The sequence below is a fragment of the Chrysoperla carnea genome, chromosome 1 (assembly GCF_905475395.1).
Source record: "Chrysoperla carnea chromosome 1, inChrCarn1.1, whole genome shotgun sequence".
Classification (NCBI taxonomy): Eukaryota; Metazoa; Arthropoda; class Insecta; order Neuroptera; family Chrysopidae; genus Chrysoperla; species Chrysoperla carnea.
The window spans coordinates 5,031,216-5,051,433 of record NC_058337.1 but is presented as its reverse complement, the minus strand read 5'-3'; the positions used below and the strand labels follow the sequence as shown (position 1 = coordinate 5,051,433).

The 20,218-nt window shown below is 30.4% G+C and overlaps 3 protein-coding genes and 1 non-coding gene across 7 annotated transcripts; 3 read left to right on the top strand and 1 right to left on the bottom strand.

The window, feature by feature from the left end:
- The first annotated feature begins 130 nt into the window (after nucleotides 1–130).
- LOC123304914 (leucine-rich melanocyte differentiation-associated protein-like) lies at nucleotides 131–5,361 on the top strand. 3 transcript variants are annotated; one of them, XM_044886466.1, is made up of 6 exons: nucleotides 131–220; nucleotides 2,312–2,439; nucleotides 3,515–3,689; nucleotides 4,012–4,138; nucleotides 4,205–4,338; nucleotides 4,558–5,361. In XM_044886466.1, the coding sequence occupies exons 2-6, from the start codon at nucleotides 2,409–2,411 to the stop codon at nucleotides 4,784–4,786; spliced, it is 696 nt and encodes a 231-aa protein (XP_044742401.1). In that variant the 5' UTR covers nucleotides 131–220; nucleotides 2,312–2,408; the 3' UTR covers nucleotides 4,787–5,361. The 3 variants fall into 3 exon arrangements, with proteins under 3 accessions (XP_044742401.1, XP_044742400.1, XP_044742399.1); XM_044886465.1 differs by lacking the exon at nucleotides 131–220 and adding an exon at nucleotides 251–352; XM_044886464.1 differs by lacking the exon at nucleotides 131–220 and adding an exon at nucleotides 2,139–2,247.
- Trnaa-agc lies at nucleotides 2,779–2,851 on the top strand. The gene has a single exon. It is a non-coding gene; the product is annotated as a tRNA-Ala (tRNA).
- Nucleotides 5,362–6,200: 839 nt separating the features above from the next.
- Nucleotides 6,201–14,028, bottom strand: LOC123300928 (methylthioribose-1-phosphate isomerase). Its single transcript, XM_044883612.1, has 6 exons — nucleotides 13,664–14,028; nucleotides 13,352–13,590; nucleotides 11,517–11,725; nucleotides 7,146–7,309; nucleotides 6,557–6,758; nucleotides 6,201–6,367 (listed from the first exon to the last, which is right to left on the bottom strand). The coding sequence occupies exons 1-6, from the start codon at nucleotides 13,793–13,795 to the stop codon at nucleotides 6,234–6,236; spliced, it is 1,080 nt and encodes a 359-aa protein (XP_044739547.1). The 5' UTR covers nucleotides 13,796–14,028; the 3' UTR covers nucleotides 6,201–6,233.
- Nucleotides 14,029–16,280: 2,252 nt separating this feature from the next.
- On the top strand, nucleotides 16,281–19,399 carry LOC123300968 (ras suppressor protein 1). Of its 2 annotated transcripts, XR_006535420.1 has the most exons (8): nucleotides 16,281–16,502; nucleotides 17,361–17,411; nucleotides 17,478–17,717; nucleotides 17,786–17,868; nucleotides 18,175–18,289; nucleotides 18,349–18,481; nucleotides 18,643–19,099; nucleotides 19,130–19,399. XR_006535420.1 is itself a non-coding variant. In XM_044883665.1 (7 exons), exons 1-7 carry the CDS (start codon nucleotides 16,355–16,357, stop codon nucleotides 18,728–18,730), a joined length of 858 nt encoding a protein of 285 aa, XP_044739600.1. In that variant the 5' UTR covers nucleotides 16,281–16,354; the 3' UTR covers nucleotides 18,731–19,399. The 2 variants fall into 2 exon arrangements, 1 of the variants encoding a protein (XP_044739600.1); XM_044883665.1 differs by having other exon boundaries at nucleotides 18,643–19,399.
- The last annotated feature ends 819 nt before the right edge of the window (nucleotides 19,400–20,218 follow it).

Here is a 20,218-nt window from a genome sequence, read left to right as displayed (position 1 = left end):
TATTTTATAAACAAATTTATCAAACCAAATTGTTCATCAATAAACTTAAAAAAATACAGATAATAACTTCTTTTTATTAACTTTTTACAGAAAAAAACATTGCATGTAGGTTTATTTTTATGTGAAATCAACCGTTCAGAGACCTTTTTTATACAGTGCAGTGGGCACGCAACTTGTAAAACTGGTAATACTCGGTAATCGAGCACAGTTTTTTTAATGTGTAAGTGAATTTTTATTTACCTTTTAGTTGAGATTTACCTGTCTTATTTGACAGATTGTGTTTCATTTTGTTATAAAAATTATAAAACTTTTATCATTACCTAGATTTGTAAATACTTACAACTTAAAAAGGGTAAGAAATTTTTGAATATTACCATAAACATAATTAGATTTTCTTTTGTTTATTTATTAAGCGGCAATTCTTTCACGAAATTTTCGAATTTTTATAAAATTGTTGGCCCTTTTCCCATTATTTCATTTTGTTATGAAATTATGAAACTGTATCATTATTTCGATAAATGAATTGTAATTGAAAAGGGTCAAAAATATTAAGTTTTTCTGGATTTTTTTACTAACGAATTTATCGGTTTTACAAAAATTAGGTCTCTTTTATAGTGTGCCGTTTTATTCTAAAACTATTTCTTAAGTTTCCAAATATTTCCTTAAAAAAAATTAATTGTAAAAATAAAATTGTTTTATTAAAATTTAAAAAAAACAATGTAATTCTAAATAAAATAATTATTCGGAGAATTTCTATAATAGAAATATTCAAGGCTAAATTTAATATTCCAATAAACTATAATTATTAAGAGAATTTTTTTTAGAATATATTAAAGTTGATTTATTCTCCTTATTAATAATATTATTGTAATTATATCTATAAAAAAATTTTTTATGTATTTCTTTTTAAAGATGTTCCAAAAAAAAAATCATCTTTAAAACGTGTACACGCGTGTATATACATTCTCATTAATGCCCTTTATAAGGTGTTAAATTTATAATTATGAGATTTGAGCTGTTAAAGTTTGCGTTTTTTATCTTTGAAAATATACTAAGTGGAATTGGCAACAAAGTGAAAAATAATATGATCTAAGAGTTACACTTTGATCATATCCATTACTTTTAATGAACACCTATTCGCACCGTGTGTGAGTTTTAATGGAGGCGTTTCCATGGTAACGGTACACTACTTTAATTATAGAATTGTATGGATGCATATGTAATTGTATGGATTGCATTTATGACATACATTGAAAATTTAATATTATTGTCTCACAAATTTAAATAAATAATTATGATAATTTACATTTGAAATATAATATTTGTGCAATTTGATTTCTTATTTTCACAAGTTTTAATGCATTAAGTTTAATCAATTGTTTTTCAAGAATTTTAATTTGACATTTTCTATAACATTAACATGTAAAGAATTGCAAATTAGTCATAACAGCCTCCTTTAACGCCAAAATTTTTCACTGGAAGCGCTGGCATCGATTTTATTGTCCCTACCATGACTACGCACACAACCAATACCAAAAATTTGTTCGTAGTATCAATATTTTTAAGCATTACAAACTTGGGATTAAACTTAAATATACCTTGATATATTTTTCCTTAAAGCCTTTTCCAAACTGAACCAATTTTGAAGATACTCGCCATTATTTTAATTTTTTTCGAGTGCGAAACCCTAAACTCGCACTTGAAATATAGCTAAGAACACTCTCCATTAAATTACTTTTCAAGAGAAACAAAAAAAATCAAAATAGATTCATCCGTTTAGGCGCTACGATGCCACAGACAGACACACACACACACATACCGGTCAAACTGGTCAAACTTATATAACATCCTTTTTTTTTAATTCTGTAATCTGTATTAATTGTACTTATGAACTTATTCTGACCTTACTTTAATCGAAATTGATGAATCCATCAAAAAATTTTCTAGGAAGTAGGTATTATTTAATTAGGAAACATCATGATTTCTTATCAAAATTAAAAACATAAATAAATACATAAATAATCAATTATATTGACATTAAATATATTATATCACAAATTGAAAAATTCATTATCAAAAAATTAAAACTGATAAAGACAATAAGTATGCGTATTAAAAAAAACTTGATTAGTGATTATAAATGTTCTCTGGAATTAAAATTAAATAAATTCCAAGTTTTCACCGACAAATTTGACATAATTACCTAAAAATGAACATCGAATACGCTAAAGACGCTTGTGACGATTTGTATGCTTTATTAAAACAAGTTAATTCGAATTTAAAAATATTTTGACTAAATTTATTGTTCTAGATTGGAATACAGTGAAGATTTTCAAATAATCGATGCACAAATCTCATCGTTGATACCATTAGAAGATGAGCTTGCTGATGAAACAGAAATTTTCGATATGACGTCATTGGGAACTTTAGTATTTTTAGGTATGTTTTTTTATAGTTTTTATCGAAATTCGTTCGAACTAAAAATAATAATAGAAATTCTAATAAAATCAAAGTGTTTAACAAAAACTTGTGTAGTCTTAGTGAATTTTCTCAAAAAATTCCTGGAAATATAAAGGTGTATTTTCATGCTGACGATTGACATCGAGTTTGAGCGTTTATGGTAAAATTCATTCTAAAACCCGGGGCAAATATTTGCATTCTAAATAAGCAATGAAATTTTTACTATCTTTTATAGATTCTTTTTCAGAGTTAACGAGATTGTCTTTTTAGTCATTTCTGTCTAAATTATTTTCTGAAATTTATAGATGGTATCATCAAGGGGGTGTAGCTCAGATGGTAGAGCGCTCGCTTAGCATGCGAGAGGTACCGGGATCGATACCCGGCACCTCCAAAATGATTTTTTAATTTTTTTTTATATTGTTTGATTTAAAAAATGAACACATTAAATTTGAAATAAAATACATTTTTGTGAAATTGAGACATAAAAACTAAGCTGTTATGTCCTGAAATGTTTCACCATTATCTGCCTATTTATACATTACCGACAAACTCTTCCGAGAAACGTTATTTTACTCTATCCTGTTACCTGAATTTCTGCATTATTTTCGTCTTTTTTTACTTGGATTTTTTTCGCTGAAAGTTGTTCGTAAATCGAAAATCTTGACAGCCATATTAATTTTTCACGAAGGCTACAAAAAATACTACAGTTCCTCTAGAGTAAATTTAGGGTTGAATTAGCCAAACAACAGCGTTATTGACACACCTATTATCATGCCTCCCTTTCCCATTAGGCGCTCTGGGCCAGGAGTCTGCAATAGGCGAAAGCCCCGATTTGCCTTCAAAAAAAGCCCTCATTTTCGATGTTTCTAGCCCCAAACTTATTAAATATTAGTTTTATGTTTCTTTTATTGGTTTTATATAATTTTAGTTGGGTTCAATTGAACATTGTAAGAAATTCGATTTGTCAACGATCATAATACTCAAAATGAGACCACGATATGCTGTCTCATTTTGTATCAAATTTTTTTTTAAAATAATCAATTTTTGTTTGTAGAGCAACGGTCATATAAACATGGTTCGACAGATAATAATGAAGTTTATATGTACAGTTCGGATGAAGATAAACGTTTAACTTTGGCCTATGAAAAATTAAAAACAATTCCACAACCGTTAATTGATCGCTTTGCACTTGCTGTACATAGTTTGGATATTAGTCATAATGAAATCAGGTAAGATATCAAAACAACATTTTCAATTCCCAAATAGTATTTCGAGTTCTGTTTTATTATCCCATATTATACCGAGTAGCAAGCTCTACCAGAAACTTTAAAAATCTAGAAACTTGATCTTCTCTGAACAAATTTTTCACGTTTCTATATTCTTCTAAGTTTGTATATTCTTCTCTTTCGTTGATAGTCGCCGAATTCTTGGCATAAGCTACAGGCTTCGAAAAATTCCATTGCCACTTTGCTAACTGGCCAAAAAACTCCTTTCTCTCCCAAACATTTTATATTCAACCAAATTCAAATGATTCACTTTCATTTGTTGCAGTAATGTTGATTTTCTCTGCGAATTCAAATATCTATCATCATTAGTCGCAGATCATAATGAAATTACATCGGAAACCGTATTTCCACACATGCCACAATTGGAATTATTATGGCTAAATCATTGCAAGGTATGGTAAAAACAATTAAAGCAAAACAGAATTCAAAACAATCTTAATTTTTTTTTATTCGTGTAGATTCAACAGCTTTATCCATGGGCACGCAAACTTCAACTTTCATGCCCAAATTTAAAACATTTATCATTGATGGGTAATCCGGCTGCACCTTCCTACTTAAATGGTGGATCGTTTTACGATTATCTTCAATACAGGTATGATTTGGTATCGAAGGAAGTTTCTTCTTTAAGATTGAACTGCATGCATCCTTCTCAATTTGTTTATTCGAATCCCTCAATTTGCCGATTCCTCTACCATGAGACTCTTTCATCCTTCATCGCGATTATAACGAACATCCCCATCCATCTCCCTTCTTTGATGATTTCTGCGCATAGGCCTATAAAAATTAATCCATTTTTCAATTTTCTTTTCAGATTATTCATAATATCTCTGTTTCCAAAATTAATCCATTTGGATGATAGACCCATAACAACAGACCAAAGGAATGAAGCTGAACGAATTTATAAACATGGTACAATACGTAAGAAGATTGAAACAAGAGCTTTAAGTGCCTTACCAACAATGTTACGGGAACACGCCTCGATATTATTACAAAGTTATAAACCAATTTACGAGCGAAATATTCGAAATTCTATTATTTAATTAAGTTAAAACTAACACGATGCCGCATGCCTTATTTATCAAAAAATTCATGACAATACAGTAGATTATCTTATTAAATCGCATTCGAGGACGCGTATTACGAGCAATTTAACGACGACAAATAATCAATTTGGACGACACTATAGCTTGCCAAAATCAATCCAGTTACTTGTTCATTAATTACTCACTTTATACGATCGGTACTTAATTATTTGTTGACACGGCGAGTTCTTCAGCCAAAAAAAACTGTCTCGGTTGAATTGATTATTTTTAAAGCGCGTATAAGAACACTGTGAAGTATCGGCGTTCAAGCCCCTCTTTTCCACTGGACTCTCTGGGTAATTGTAGTTAACGCCGTATCGATAACTATGAAAGAAACATGACGTATTATACTTTTTTTTACTTATTTACGTATTATAAAATTTCTTTCATAGTTAACGCCGTATCGTCAAGTTCCTCTTTCCACTGGACACTGGGAACTTGTCCAGAGCCCTACGAACGATGGAGGCCTCAAAACCTCCTTAGTGTCCCTTAAAACCGATCCAGTTGCTTGTTAATTAATTCACCATTTTACACGAAACGGTATTTAATTATTTATTGACACGGCGACTTCCTCATTCGAAAAAACTCTTTTGGTCGAAGTCTGCCTCTTTTCTGTATGTCAGTAATGACGTAATCACAGACATAGAAAATTGAAGTTTTACAAGAAAAGGTTTACAAGAGGGCATGGTTATTCTTATATGTCCAGGGCCTCTAAAAGATTAAAGACGGCTTTGCTGACGTAACTTAAGCACGAAATAAATAAGGTCGTACATCGGACTATTTAGTAGTTTAACATTTGGTCAAGAAATTTTGGTTTCTACAATAATATAGAATTCAAAGCTATCCGTAATTCGAAAATTTCGATTAAGCTCTAGACCGTCCTCGATCAAATAGTGAGATTCTACTGTATTCTATTTTTCTAAGTGCCATATTATATCTTTATAATTAAATTTAATGAAACAATTTACTGTTTAAGATTTTTACTAATATTTATATTTTCAAGAAAATTAATAATGGTGTAATTTAATTTATTGAATAAACTTTTTTTAGTACTTATTTTATGTTAATTTCTTAAACCTCGAAAAAGCTCTATAAATCGTATTAATTTTACGATTTGATCCATTCAATCATCAAATGAACAAAATAGTAAGAAACAGAGTTGGGATCACAGATTATAATTTATTACATAAATAGATAGGCAATTCTACTGTACATGAAATGTTGTCCAAAAAGCCCCCTGGAGAAAGGCACTTACAGTGAACTATAAAAAAAAAAAAATTGCCGGAATTAGGTACTACATATTTAATTATGCGGTTAACAAAAACAACAATTAAAATTGTTCGAATGGAATCTTTATTTATTTTTTTCATTTTTTTTATATAAATTTAAAAATCAAAATAATTATTTAGTTGGCAGTCGAAATTATAGTATCTTTTTGGCTTAATAAATCACAAGGTGCAAAAATACCTCGTTCTGTAACTACAGCAGTTATTAATTTTGCTGGCGTTACATCAAAAGATGGATTCCAACAATTTATTCCTAAAAAAAAACCAAATATTAATCGAAACGTAATAACAAAGAACTTCACAGAAACCTTTGAGATCTATCATAAATCTGATAAAGTTAATGCGAACTGTATTTTAACCCTGTAGAACGGTCAACTGCACAAGAGTAATGATTGCCTTACGAATGACGACCGATCTTCAGGTTTAAGAAGAGAAAAATTACCTGGAGCTGCTATTCGATGGCCACCAACATAAGTCATTTCACGATCCGGACGCTCTTCAATAGGTATTTGATCACCATTAGTAATATTAAAATCAATGGATGTAAACGGCGCACAAACATAAAATGGTACATTATGATATCTAGCCAAAACTGCTATTTGATACGTTCCTATTTTATTGGCAGTATCTCCATTTGCTGCAACCTGATCATAAAATTTTAATCAATAATAATTTAAAGAGTTTGGAATCGTGGGCGATTGTTAAGGTTGTATCTATAAGAATACATTTATAGGGACTTATTTGTAGGGCCTGTATGGAGGACAATAAAACCTCCGTATATGTTATTTGCACCTACAGAAACCAATAGGGCGTCAGGTTCAGAATGTTTGGGTTCGAAACCTTGGATCGATCAATCTTAGAAGAAATCCCAGCGGAATAGCGGTGTACTATCTGAGTGGCGTCTGGCCTCGACAGAATATCCGAAAACGTTTCGCCTTCGGGTGACAGGCTGTCCTCAAGGAGGGCATAGAAGATCCCTTGGTTTATGTCCCATTTTATAGAAACACAATATTTCTGAATTATAAACTTACTCGATCAGCCCCTACAACAACAGCATTTATATTTCTTGTTCGCATTAAAGCTGCTACCATGCTATCAACAATTAGAGTTGATGGAACCTTATCATGAACCAATTCGTACGCAGTTAAACGTGCACCTTGATTGTATGGTCGTGTTTCAGTACAGTAAACATGTTCTAAAACATATTCAAAATGATTTATAAACAATGGAATAAGTCAATATAACTCGAATTTACAATTTAATTGCAATTTAAACAATATACAGGGTTGTGATAGTTTGAGGAACAATTCTTTGGCTCATTATGACCTTTTTTTCTTCATGTACTACCAACCGAAAACTGACAAAAGTAGTCTAAAAAATGGTAACGATTTCTAAGAATATTTTGAAAAAAATTTTCGCCAATATTAGCCGAAGAAAAAACTTTTACTTTAATAAACTAGGATGTTAGGTTATTAACAAGTCAACGGTCATGAACGATCCAAAAAATTAGTCCTCTCAATTAAGTGTAATTGCATGCTAATAAATGTGATTACTAATAACAGTTTTTAGACAAAAATTTGCTCTAATTATTATGTTTACATGAAGCTTAAAACTAAATAATAATCTAGGGCACAGGAAATTCCATTATTTAGGTGCTAAGGATCCACTTTAACCACTCCGTATCAATATCAAAGGATAATTCATTTTCGTATTCCATATTAAAATTCATGATAGTGGACCTAAAATTGATCCCTTGTGTACTCCATATTTAATTATATTCATTCGGGTGAAATTTGAAACTGTCTGACCATTTCAGTTTGACTGATTACATAAGATTAGGTCGAAGGCCTTACAACTTCTTGACCAATAATTTAAAAGGGAACGAAAAGTAAAATATCCGATAATAAATGAAAATCCACATTGAAATGACATAAAGGTTATTTAAATTAGTGATTTAGTAGATGAACTAATTTGATAGAAATCCGTAGCCAGTCACAGGGTCCGAATGCCCCACCATCGAAATTCTGAAAATATAAAAATTTTCCTATTTGGAGATATGTTAATTTACAACATACTATCGTCTGCCTCCGGATTCCCCCCGGGGCCAAATTTTTTGATACGTTTCTGATCTAATAATTTGAAAAATAGTTTTAAGCCTCCCGTAAACAAGATAGAATTAAAGATAGTAAAATTTTGGGCAGGTTTATGTGCAACAAGGATGAAGTATAATCTAAGGAATAATTTTGAATGCTTTATTTCTAATCAATTTTCTTTATAGTAGAGAAGACGGTATAAGGTCGACCTTCACCCATTTGATAACTAGATTAGACATATTGTTAACGAAATTTTATTGCTTGATAAACACGCTTATGATAGCTTGTTTATCGGAAAGTGTTCATGGTTACTTTTAATTAAAATAATTTTAATTAATTTGTTTCATAATGGTTTTTAGCAGGTCTACACCGATCTGTTAACCAATCGAAATTGGTATCATAAGGAAGATAATTTAATTACGAAAATAATCGAAATTAATTTAATCAAAAATAGCCATGAACACTTTTCGATAGACTAGCTATCATAGACGTGTTAAACAACCAATAAAATTTAATTTATATACATTTCATTTAGTTATCAGATGGGTGAAGGTCAACCTTATACCGTGTCATAGAATTAAACATCGATTTTACAATGAATTTTTAGTAAATAAACTTACTCATTAAAAATTAAAAAAACGAGGTATTTTCTAAAAGTAGATTTATAATCAATGCATAGTTATAACGATTAATTATTAATTTCCAATTATTTCTTTTTCGTTTACTCGCGAGCTTTAGCTTACTGCCAATTTATTTAAATGGTTTAAGTAGGCGCACATGTGTATTTAATGCAACCGGATAAGGATAGTAGGTGCAAACCGAAGATAAGACAGTATTTCCTCATGCTTAGACACTTCGCGAGTCAAATTCCTAGACTGCCAGATATTGACAGAAAAAAATAAACAATTTTTTTACAGTCTGCCATTCAACAACGCATTAATGCATAGTTAAACATTAACATTTGTTTATAAAAATAGATAAATTTTTTAGTCATTCATTTAAATCAAAGACAAGACTATTCAATAAACTAAAAGTTATTTGCCAGACGGCTTTCTCTTTTTTGATTAGCTAATATTGCTATATTAAAATTTGTACACGAGAAGACAGTCTGCCAATAACGTTTAAGTTAAGTTTTTAGCGTATTGAAAAGTGTTGCCATTCATTTAAATGAATGGTAGACTAAAAAATTTATCTTTTTTTTTTATAAACAAATGTTAATGTTTAACTATGCATTAATGCGTTGTGCATGTCATTTTTTCTGTTGTTTGTGACTGTAAATATGTCCCTAATGAATGGTAGACTGTAAAAAATAGTTTATTTTTTTCTGTCACTATCTGGCAGTCTATTCTTTTGAAAAGTTTTCCAACTAAATAATATTAAACTCCATCAGGAATAAAAATGCTGGGGATTCTAAGTGGTCGTTTAGGCGGTTTAGGGGAAAGTGGATGAATCTATCTGACAATGTACCCTTCCCCACACCTCTGTCTGGATATGTGTTAGATCGTATTAAATCAAACATTAATCTAAATGATTTTCCTATGTGCTAAAAAAAATGTCCGCATTCGCATTATTAAAATGCGTTAATCTACTACGTACCTAATTTTATTTGGATATTAATTTCAAAATATCTGCGGACGATTATGAGTGCCATCGAAAGTCAAATGGACGAATAATACCTCTATTGGAATTGGGAAGTGTGCGAAGAGGTTGAATTTCCTCCCCATACAAAAAATAAAAAATGAAATTATGAAAACGAAAATAGGTTTTTTTTGGCACTGTTATTATACACACACAAAAAATGTTTAATTTAATAGGATCCATCACTCCTGAAAGTTAGAAATAGAGTTATTTTTAAAATAAAACCGGAATCTATAATTGATTTTTTTTTTTTTTTTTCAAATAAAAACTATGCAACAACTTAATCTAAGATTTATGAAAACACAATAATTAAATAATCAATAGAACAAAGATCTTGCCAAATATATTTTTTGGCAGAATATTGTTTGTATAATCAACTTAATTAATGTTTTATATAAACAATAATGTATAATGTTTGAAATCATTGAGCATTTGTTGATCATTAATTATAGTAGGAGAGTCGATCGTAGTCAACCATTTTTGACAATACTCAAGTTCAAATTTTATTTTAAGTTTTTATGCGTTCTTAAAGAGGTTACGGAGTTTTATATATTTTAAAAGTGAGTTAAATTTCTAAGGAAATTTTCTGTATTATCAATAGTCCCATCACCTTTCTCGACTGTGTTCTAGTGAGTTTCAAATGAGCACCGTTTATGAGTATTCAAAAGCCCAGTAATCAAGATAGACCCGTCGTAGTCATACCTTGATTCGTCAATTACGGAACATCTTGCTATAGGAATGATAGGCTCAGATGAAAGTGACGTTTAATACGATTCCATTCGTGCCAATGAGTCCGCTGCTTCACTCCCTTTAATGCCAAAGTGAATGGCCCGGTATCCAGATCAGCCTGACTATATTATTTAATCCCAGACAGTTCAGTTCTTCCTAGCATTCATAGACTATTCTCGATTGGAATCTTGACGTCCCAAGGGCTCGAAGTGTGGCTTAGCTATCTGAGAAGATGCTGATATGTGTCCCACCGTAACCTTTCGTATTACAAATCTGGACATCTATAGCGAAGATTTCTGATGAAAAAATCGTAACTTTGAACTATATTTCTTTTTACTGAGTTTTCGCGATCCTCTGTTAGTTAGCTTTGCAACCTCCCAGAAAGTTGCGACCCACACTTTGAAAAACACTAAGTTACAGGATTATGCCAAAAATTCTTTTTTTTTTTTTTTTTTTTTTTTATATGAAATCCTAAACTCGCACTTGAAACATATTTAAGAACACTTTCCTTTAAATTAACTTTTTCCTTAGAGCCTTCTCCAAACTGAACCGATTTTGGAGTATCTTAGCTATTTTTAGTTGTTCCGGGCACGGAATCCTAAACTCGAGCTTGAAACATATCAAGAACACTCTCCATTAAATTACTTTTCAAACGAAACAAAATAAATCAAAATCGATTCACCCGTTCGGGCACTACGATGCCACAGACAGACGGACAAACACACATAGCGGTAAAATTTTTAACACCCATTATTCCTAGCTCACTTTCAAAACTTATAAAACTTTGCGCTTCTTTTAAGCACAATAAAAAACTATGTAAAAAAAAAATAGACTTTAGTATAGTTATCACAGAAAGTTTACTACGTTCGACTCTTGGACCATTTATTTAAAAAAATAATAATATATATATATGTATATACAATTATAAAAGTTTTTAATTACCTAATTTTTTTAATTTATGTAATGATCGTACGACACCTAAAGCGGTGCCATAGCCAGCTGTAGCTAATGAACCAGTATTACAATGCGTTAAAACTCTGATAAGTGTATCACCGGGTGTTTTATCTAATATCGCTTTTGCACCAAAATTACCAATAGCAATATTATCATTTACGTCTTTATCTAGCATAGCTTCTATTACAGATATAAATCTAATTTTTAAGAAATAATCACAGTTAATTTTTTTATTTTTTTAAATCAAAAGAACTCAACATGAATAATTTAGATCCAGTTGTCAAAGAAGTAGGAATATGTACAAGGAACTTCAAATGTGATTGTAAACAGATTTTATGTTGGATACAAAAACAATTATTTTAAAGCCTCTGCGCATCAGACATCAAGATTAACTGACTGTGGGAATCGGTTGAATGTGCTAATTTGCATGGACAATTCCAAATCATCCTAGAATATCGCTAAGTTTGCCTATAAGGCCTAGAAGAGTATTTTGGGCACGCCACCGATAACAAAGTTCACTATGTAATATTATATTACGAACAAACGCGAGTGATCTTACGAACAAAAAAGCAGACCAGAGCAAAATTAATTAATTGCAAGTGGAATGAAATTGTTATACGAGCACGGGAAGTTACTCGGCTTTAAATGTCATGCTCGGTATAATAAACCTTTTGCGAGAGGGAGACTTTTTGAAGGAATCCTGGTTACCATGCGCGTCTTCACTTTATGATTTCGGAACAGATTAATAAAAAATTGACATTAATTCCGCTCCTTTTATATCTCTCTTATGCGTAGGAAACGTCATAAAGGCAGAACTAATTGCGAATTCCAATAATTAAGAAGTTAAAATTATTTGATCCAGCCTTATTAAGCATTTCTTTAGACAATAATGGCACGTTGATACACACAAAGTTTCTACAACCATTTTAAATGTGAGGGTCTCAGCGTTATCTTCTTTTTACGACGAAATATAATCTTGTTTACCCTATTTTAGGGTACTCCGCACATTTAAAGCTCCTAGAGGGTTGGAAATTTGTAAGTGAGTTACAAATTTGTGTCCTGTGTCCGTCAAGTTATTGTCAGTTTCAAACAATAGATTCTTTGTTGACAGCACATAAGTATACAAGTTATATAACACGAATCACTAAAAAGTGAAGGATGTGAAGTCATTCCGATCACTAGATTTTATTACTCATATTTTTTTCATGCCGGGCGCCTTAAACGAAAATCGATTTTTAAGGAATAAACTCCAAAAAAGTAAATTGTAAACTTTTTATTTTTATTTAGATCATTTGTATGCAAACACAAGAAGTTTTGAACGATAACAGTTTCGAAGATGTTGAATTGTGTACATTATTAACGATTTATTCGCAAGAACATTTAGCAATTGATTCCGAATTAGATTTATTCAATGCGTTGGTGAAATATGCAGCGAAACATGGTAACAACTCAGGTGTGAGTGCAAAAAGACCTAGATTAGAAAGTAACGGTAATTTATCTAAACCAATTTTCGTTGATTTTTTTTATTGCCATGTACTAACATCTTTTAACTTGAAATTTTAGTATGTACACTGACCCGACAAAGAAAGTGTTTCTATTTTCTGTGTTTCTCAGTGTATTTGTGTGTAAAAATAAGATGGACTCTCAGTAATTAGGTCTAAACGACCATTAGTATTCCTGGCTTTTTGGTGGATGGCTTTTTATTAACAAAATCAACATTTTGAAGTACTTTTTCAAAAATAGTGGAATATTCTATTACATACTCTCTGACATCTGGTCTAAATATTACATGAAAATAAAAGAAATTTATAAAAAAAACATACTTTGTTTTCATATCCTCAGCAGATTGAACATTACTATCTTGTTCCAAATTATTAACTAATAATTGTAAATCATCAGCCGCTATTTTCATATTAACAGCCGTTGGTCTTGCTGAAACTAAATAATTTAATTTTCCTTCAATTTCTTGACGTAACACTTTTTTCTCATCAAACTTTTCATTATAAAGTTCAACGGCTAAACTTAAACATCCAACAATTGCAATTGCCGGCGCACCGCGTACCTTCAATAAATTTTACATATAAAATAACACAGACGGTAAAAATTTATGTATATTTTTATAAGATCAATTATACCTGCATTTTATTAATCGCTTTCCAACCATCTTCAACACCTTTAATTTGAATATAATTCGATTCAAGTGGTAATAATAGTTGATCTAATATTTCTAATTTACCATCTTTGTATTTAATTGATTCTAAGCCCATTTTCTTGTATAAAAATTGTTCACCTTTTGTGTTTAGTATAATAAATAATGAATGGTGTTCGTTGATTAATTTTGTTGGTGTTGCATTAATATACAATATTTAAATTAATTGATGGTGTTTAATTAATACATAAAAATCACTTAATATGTAATAAACACTTCTTACACTAAACTTAATAACTAATTTTATCTCTAATCATTCGTTATACACTAAACGTCATGGCCCACGTGAATGTTAGGGTTACACAAGATGATAATATACTTTATTCATTGATATGTTTACTGCATCCACACCACAGTTATCTACTGGTACTACCGAGAGTCACTCACCACACAATATATACAAATAACTAACTAAAAGTATAACTTTGTAATGGCTCGCGAATGGTATCATATAAAATAGATATTTCTAAAATAAAATTATACTTCAATTATTGATAAATATTTTTAATTCAATTGTTCCTCATTAAACGTTAATTTCTTTAAAACATCAGGTTGTAAACCAGGATCCATGTTATTATTCGCTGTGAAAATATTCAATTCATTTTTGATTTTAAATTTGTGACAAATACAACAAAACCCATCTTTATTAATTTGTAAATCAAACCAATTTTCTGCATACATTTTAAAATTAATATCATCTTGATAAAGATATAATTCTTCTTGATCTTGTTTTCGTCGTTTCCGATCATCACGCATTTATGATCGATTACGATCACGCTCTTTACGATCCGTCAACGTATGACGTCGTAGCATTTTATTGTTAAAATTGCAATTAATTAATAAATAACTTTAAAATTATAATAACTATAATTAAAATTTTTTCATTACTTGTATTAATATCACTTAAATTTTTAAGTTATTCTACTGTAGAACTCAAAAATTAATTGTTTATGTTTTGTTATCACGTTTTTTTTATTTTTCATTATGAAGTTTTTTAATACTTGAAAGAATCTACAGATGGCCACTCATTTAAAATTAATATTAAATGCAGCTAATTATATATTAGTATTAGATGTAGCTCACAGATGGTGCCACTGTCTCTGCAGATATATAGATATATACATACATGTCATAAATAAAAAATACGTTTGTTTTTTATTATTTATTATTTATATAATTTTTTCTAAAAATAATGATTGATAACACATCTAGACATAAATATGGAACTACAACATTTCATTTCATGTCTAAATCTTTTGTATTTATTTTGTAAAGTTTACCACCAAAATGTTACATTTTAACCTAGTAGAGGCTCGCTTCGCTCGCCTGATAATTTTTTTTTTTTTCAATATTAGGTAGCGTAGTAAATCTGTCAATCCAATACAACTCTAAAAAACGTGATTGAAAATTATTTACCGAGGTTGTAAAACTCGTCTAGTCAATTAATTTTCTACACTCAATAAATGTCAAATATTCAAAATGATGAATTTACCAATATGTCGACGAGATACACCCTGTACATTTTTGTGTTATCAATCGCTACCCAAGAAACAATGTTGACCATATCTAAAATTTTTTTTTTAAAGTTTAATTTCTTAAGAAACAACTTATTAGATATAATTTTTTAATCTTCTTTAAAAGATATTTAATAAAATATTTTTAAAAACATCTTTGTACTCTGAGGATGAGGAAGAAAGCTCTTTCTGACCTAATATCTACCTTCTCTTTCCATTGTTCGTGTGTTTCTTGCTTTCACATCCAAACTTAATGCGTATACATGATAATTTTTTTTGCCCCATCCTCCTCTATTCACGTGAATGTAAAATTGAGACATTCTGGACATTGTTGATAAAGTTTTGGATATCCCTTGAGTTTCTATATTCCCCCCATATTTATTCTATCTTGAGAATACTTCGAAACGGAACCTTTTTACTTATCTGAATGTTTTTGTTATTTGAATCTTTAAAAAAATTTAGTGAAATACGACCCCTCAGCGCCGGATTTAACTTTTTTGTGCCCTAGGTTTTTATAGGAAATGGCGCCCGAGTTTTTCATTTTATATTGTTTATTTGACTTTTTAATAGCGGAATCTCTGATTATATCTTCAAAATTGACTAGTTTATAATAAAACATAATTTTTATCAGAAGTTTAATAACCGATACTCTAGGGCATTGCCTAGTGGGCCTTAATTATAAACAGTGACGACCTCTCAAAAGACAGGCCATTATTGAATTTCAAAAACGAAATATTTACATACTTAAAAAATCATTTGCTTAAAACAATTTCTTTATCTTGGAAATAGTTCGAAAGTTAAGTAAATTACATTCATATCCTGTTGATCTGTTTCAAAAACCACGAATTGATAAAGAATTCTTTTATCTACACGCATAAATGGTGGGACTGTTCTCTGAAGTAGGAAGGTACTCCCAATATGGATAAAACAATTTTTTTTTACAGAAATATTCGAGTGGGTAGGGAAACTTGCGACCACTATATTTATTTATTTACCTTCTTCATTCCACTTGGTGATTTGTTTGAGTAAAGATCATCATCATATTTTTATTTTTTTATTAAATATTAATTATTTTTAAATAATATAAATTAATTGCGCGCGCAATGAATCAAACACAAGTTTCTTGTATACCAAACGCAACCAAGATGTCAAAAACGAAAAAAGTTTTAGATGAAGCAAGAGAAATAAATAATCCCGAGCTAGATTTAGCTGATAAGGGGATTGCATCTATAGAAGAGATGCCAAGTTTACGTAAGTTTTCAAAAAAAATGTTTTGTTTAAATTGACTCAATTTTTTTTATATGACCAAATTTGGTAGGTTGACTAATTTCCATGCACTCTTATCCTTGTTTAATACGTATAAAATTATCTCTATCTCTTTTTTTATTGTAAAAAGGGAGTTTACTAAAAAATTAATGGGTGCTACTCATTAAAATCTGCACATAAAAAATTCTGAAAATTTATATTTTGCAGAATGTTGAAATTGTTTTATTATCTTATTAGAAAACCATAATATTTGAATAAATTTCTTGAATATTCCCCATTTTATGACAAGAAGACTTCTGCTGCGTTCAAGTATTTTTCTGCTCTCTGCTGCTAATAAAATAAAATTAGTTTAACTTTTCTCAAAAAAGCTATCGATGTTCTGTATCGTGACTGGTCTTCACAAAATTTTATAGCTACATTCGAAAATAATGTTCCTACTATAGAAAATTACTTGTACTTACTCAAAAACGATCCATAATTATATACAGGGTGGGCCATTTTAACGTAATATCACACGTAAATATTTCGTTTTGTAGTTAACCGATCAAAAAATAACTGAAGCAAAAGTTGCATAGTTTGATAGTGGACATCATAATCAATAATCAATCCTAGTTGATTTTATGTTAATAATTTGTAACGTTTCGTCTTTATTTAAGATTTCCTCAGGCTCTTAGTTAAAACTTGATCCGTCAAATGACTTTGTTGTCCAACAAGGAATCTTACTAATTTACAACGTTTCGTTTGTATTTATTTAAGACCTCCTCTAGCTTATATTTATATCTCAAACGGTCAAAAGAAACTATTTTCCAACGATGAATTCTAATTATTTACTTTTATTTTTAGTTACGATGACGAATATTACGCGTCTAACTTTGAGCCATAATAAAATACAGAGTAAGTATAACTCTAGCCGAATCCCTAAAGAAGATCCTTATGTTTTAATAACATTCTCTGATTTAGGTGTTCCTCCTGGCATTGCAAATTTAATCAACTTAGAAATTTTAACTTTGGCAAATAATTTAATTGAAGAATTACCTCTATCATTGTCATCGATGCCGAAGTTACGCATTTTAAACTTAGCTATCAATCGACTAAATGTTTTACCGCGAGGTTTTGGAGCGTTTCCTGCATTGGAAGTTCTAGATCTTACGTATAATAATTTGAGTGAAAAAAATTTACCTGGAAACTTTTTTATGATGGGTAAAAATATATGAAATTATCATAAATATTCCTAATGATAAAAATTACTACAAAATTTTTGTTTTTAGAAACGTTACGAGCACTTTATTTGGGTGATAATGATTTTGAATTCTTACCACCAGAAATTGGAAATTTGAAAAATTTACAAATTGTAAGTGGAATCTTTTTTTTAGAATTTTAATTTACCCTGTATATACCATAGAGATAATACCATAGAACTGTATAGACATAGGAAACGCAATAAGTGAATCCTTGACCGCAATGAGAGAGGTAGAAAGAGACAGAAATTGTAGGCGTATGAGAGAAATAAAGACAGATATACGCCCCTATTTTATCTGTCTCTCTCTACTGCGATCAATTGTTTGGGCAGCGATTTTGCAGCTCTATGGTGTATACAGAGTATTTCAAAAAGTTATTTCATTTTGTTTGTAAATTGAATGTGTGTGATAATTTTTAGCTTGTTCTACGTGAAAATGATTTAATTGAATTACCTAAAGAAATCGGCGATTTACAACGTTTACGAGAACTACATATTCAAGGAAATCGTCTTACAGTTTTACCTCCTGAAATTGGTTCGTATTAATTTTACCAGTTTCCAAATTTCGATAATTTATAATTGTTTTGATTACAGGAAATTTGGATATGATGAGTAACAAAGCGGTTATTAAGTTAGAGGGTAACGAATGGGTAACTCCGATTGCAGATCAATTACAAGTTGGTATTAGCCATGTTATGGAGTATTTAAAAACGGAAACTTACAGGATGTAAGTAAAATCAAATCAGTATTTCTAAATTCGTGGATCAATTCCCCGAAAAACTCAAAACACAACCTTTATAAGATCAATTTTGACTATGTTCGCCGTTCCACAGTTTGTGAAATACCCTGTAAAAACTAATCAACTAAATTTTTTAATTAATTTTTTAGCTTATACAATCGACATATGGCTGCAAAACCACCACCACCACCAAGTTGCATTGACAAGAGTAAGAAAATCTCGCGTACAAGATCATAAAAGTCGTTACCGATTTAGAAAAAGTTTTTCCAAAAAATAAAAAATACTGCCTTTAAATTAGTCGAGTGCCTTAACGTTGTTCTTAATATATGGTGCTAATATTTTAAAAAATTTTACTGCCATACTTTTTATTTGTGTCTGGATCATGCAGTAAACAGTAATTTATGTAATATACGGTTTCTTTCATAGTTAATGCCGTATCGACATTAACCCTTTTATCCACTCGGTACCATGGAGGGCTAAATGCTAATATTTTGCATTTCGTGACAGAAAAATTAGTCAATTTTTTAACACAAATAGAATGTCTCTTTTCTGTATGTCAGAGTGCGATTTCGATCTAGCTGTCAAATTAAGTTTAAAAAACAAAGGGTGCCGCGTGATTCTTATGTGGGCCTAAAGCCTTCAAAAGATTAAAAACGGCCCTATGTATCATAAACTATGAAAGACACATGAAATCTTATGTTACCAAAAGCGTGTGACTAGACACAAGATTCTTTTATTCAAATTTTTAATATAAATTAACATAAACAAAATTCCAAGGACTCACTTTAGTTGAATCTCGTCGAAATGAAGTCACCTTCGAAATGATGACCATCCCAAAAATATCTTTTAATCTCCCGGACTAAGATCCTCGGAATTTTGATTAAAAATTAACGTGCATGTATTAATAAATGTATTATATTTTATAAGTTTTGTATAAAAAAAAATTAATTAATTTATAAATAACTATTTAAAAAATAAAACCTTTTAAAAAAAACATTATATTTCGATATAAAACAGGGGTAAGGGTACTAGACAGTTAAGACTACCTAAAGACATTTCCTTAACTAATCCTCTAACTCAGTGTTTCTCAAAGTGGGTGATAATGGCCCACTAATTTGTAATTTAATTAATATAAATATATTTTCAAACATTAAAACATAAAATATCGGGTAAAAATGATATACGGGAGGTGCTGAAAAATAATTGATTCTTGAAGTGGGCAGTAAACGAAATAAGTTTGAGAACCTCTGTTCAAGGATAGTTTTGAGGGGTTAAAAAGTGCAAAAAAAGGATTTTCTCCTGAAAACCCCATCAAATTACTGAAACCGATCCCCACTTCTTAGATATTGTTCTGAAAAACACAGTTAGATTAATCTGGATACTGAATCACTCTGGCGTTAAAGGGAATGAAGCAGTGGACTCGTTATTCCCGTAGCAAGATTCTCCTTATTTGACCGAATCAAAGAATGGCTACGACAAGTCTAGCTTGATTACGGGATGTGCCAGGCTAAGATTTACATAACCACGGCTAGGACTGTCAACTTTGCTCGTTTGAAACTCACTAGAGCACAGTTGGGAAGGGTGTTGGGATATCTCTGGTGATCCCAAATGTATATGGCATGTATGAAGAACCTTCAAATGTTATTTGCACCTGGAAAAGTCTGTAGGGTGTATTGTAGTAGTATAGAATTGGGCCCATCAATTCTGGGAGCAATCCAGGCAGAG

Bases quoted from the DNA above. Each gene is read 5' to 3' on its own strand.
- LOC123304914 (XM_044886464.1), top strand. From the start codon at position 2,210: ATGAACATCGAATACGCTAAAGACGCTTGTGACGATTT. The intron at 3,690-4,011 runs GTAAGATATCAA...CATTTGTTGCAG, and splicing joins ATTAGTCATAATGAAATCAG to TAATGTTGATTTTCTCTGCG. The intron at 4,139-4,204 runs GTATGGTAAAAA...TTATTCGTGTAG, and splicing joins TATGGCTAAATCATTGCAAG to ATTCAACAGCTTTATCCATG.
- LOC123300928 (XM_044883612.1), bottom strand. From the start codon at position 13,795: ATGGGCTTAGAATCAATTAAATACAAAGATGGTAAATTAGAAATATTA. The intron at 7,310-11,516 runs GTAATTAAAAAC...AATATGTTTTAG, and splicing joins ACATAAATTAAAAAAATTAG to AACATGTTTACTGTACTGAA. The intron at 6,759-7,145 runs GTAAGTTTATAA...TTTTATGATCAG, and splicing joins TTGTTGTAGGGGCTGATCGA to GTTGCAGCAAATGGAGATAC.
- LOC123300968 (XM_044883665.1), top strand. From the start codon at position 16,355: ATGAATCAAACACAAGTTTCTTGTATACCAAACGCAACCAAGATGTCA. The intron at 17,869-18,174 runs GTAAGTGGAATC...GATAATTTTTAG, and splicing joins ATTTGAAAAATTTACAAATT to CTTGTTCTACGTGAAAATGA. The intron at 18,482-18,642 runs GTAAGTAAAATC...TTAATTTTTTAG, and splicing joins AAAACGGAAACTTACAGGAT to CTTATACAATCGACATATGG.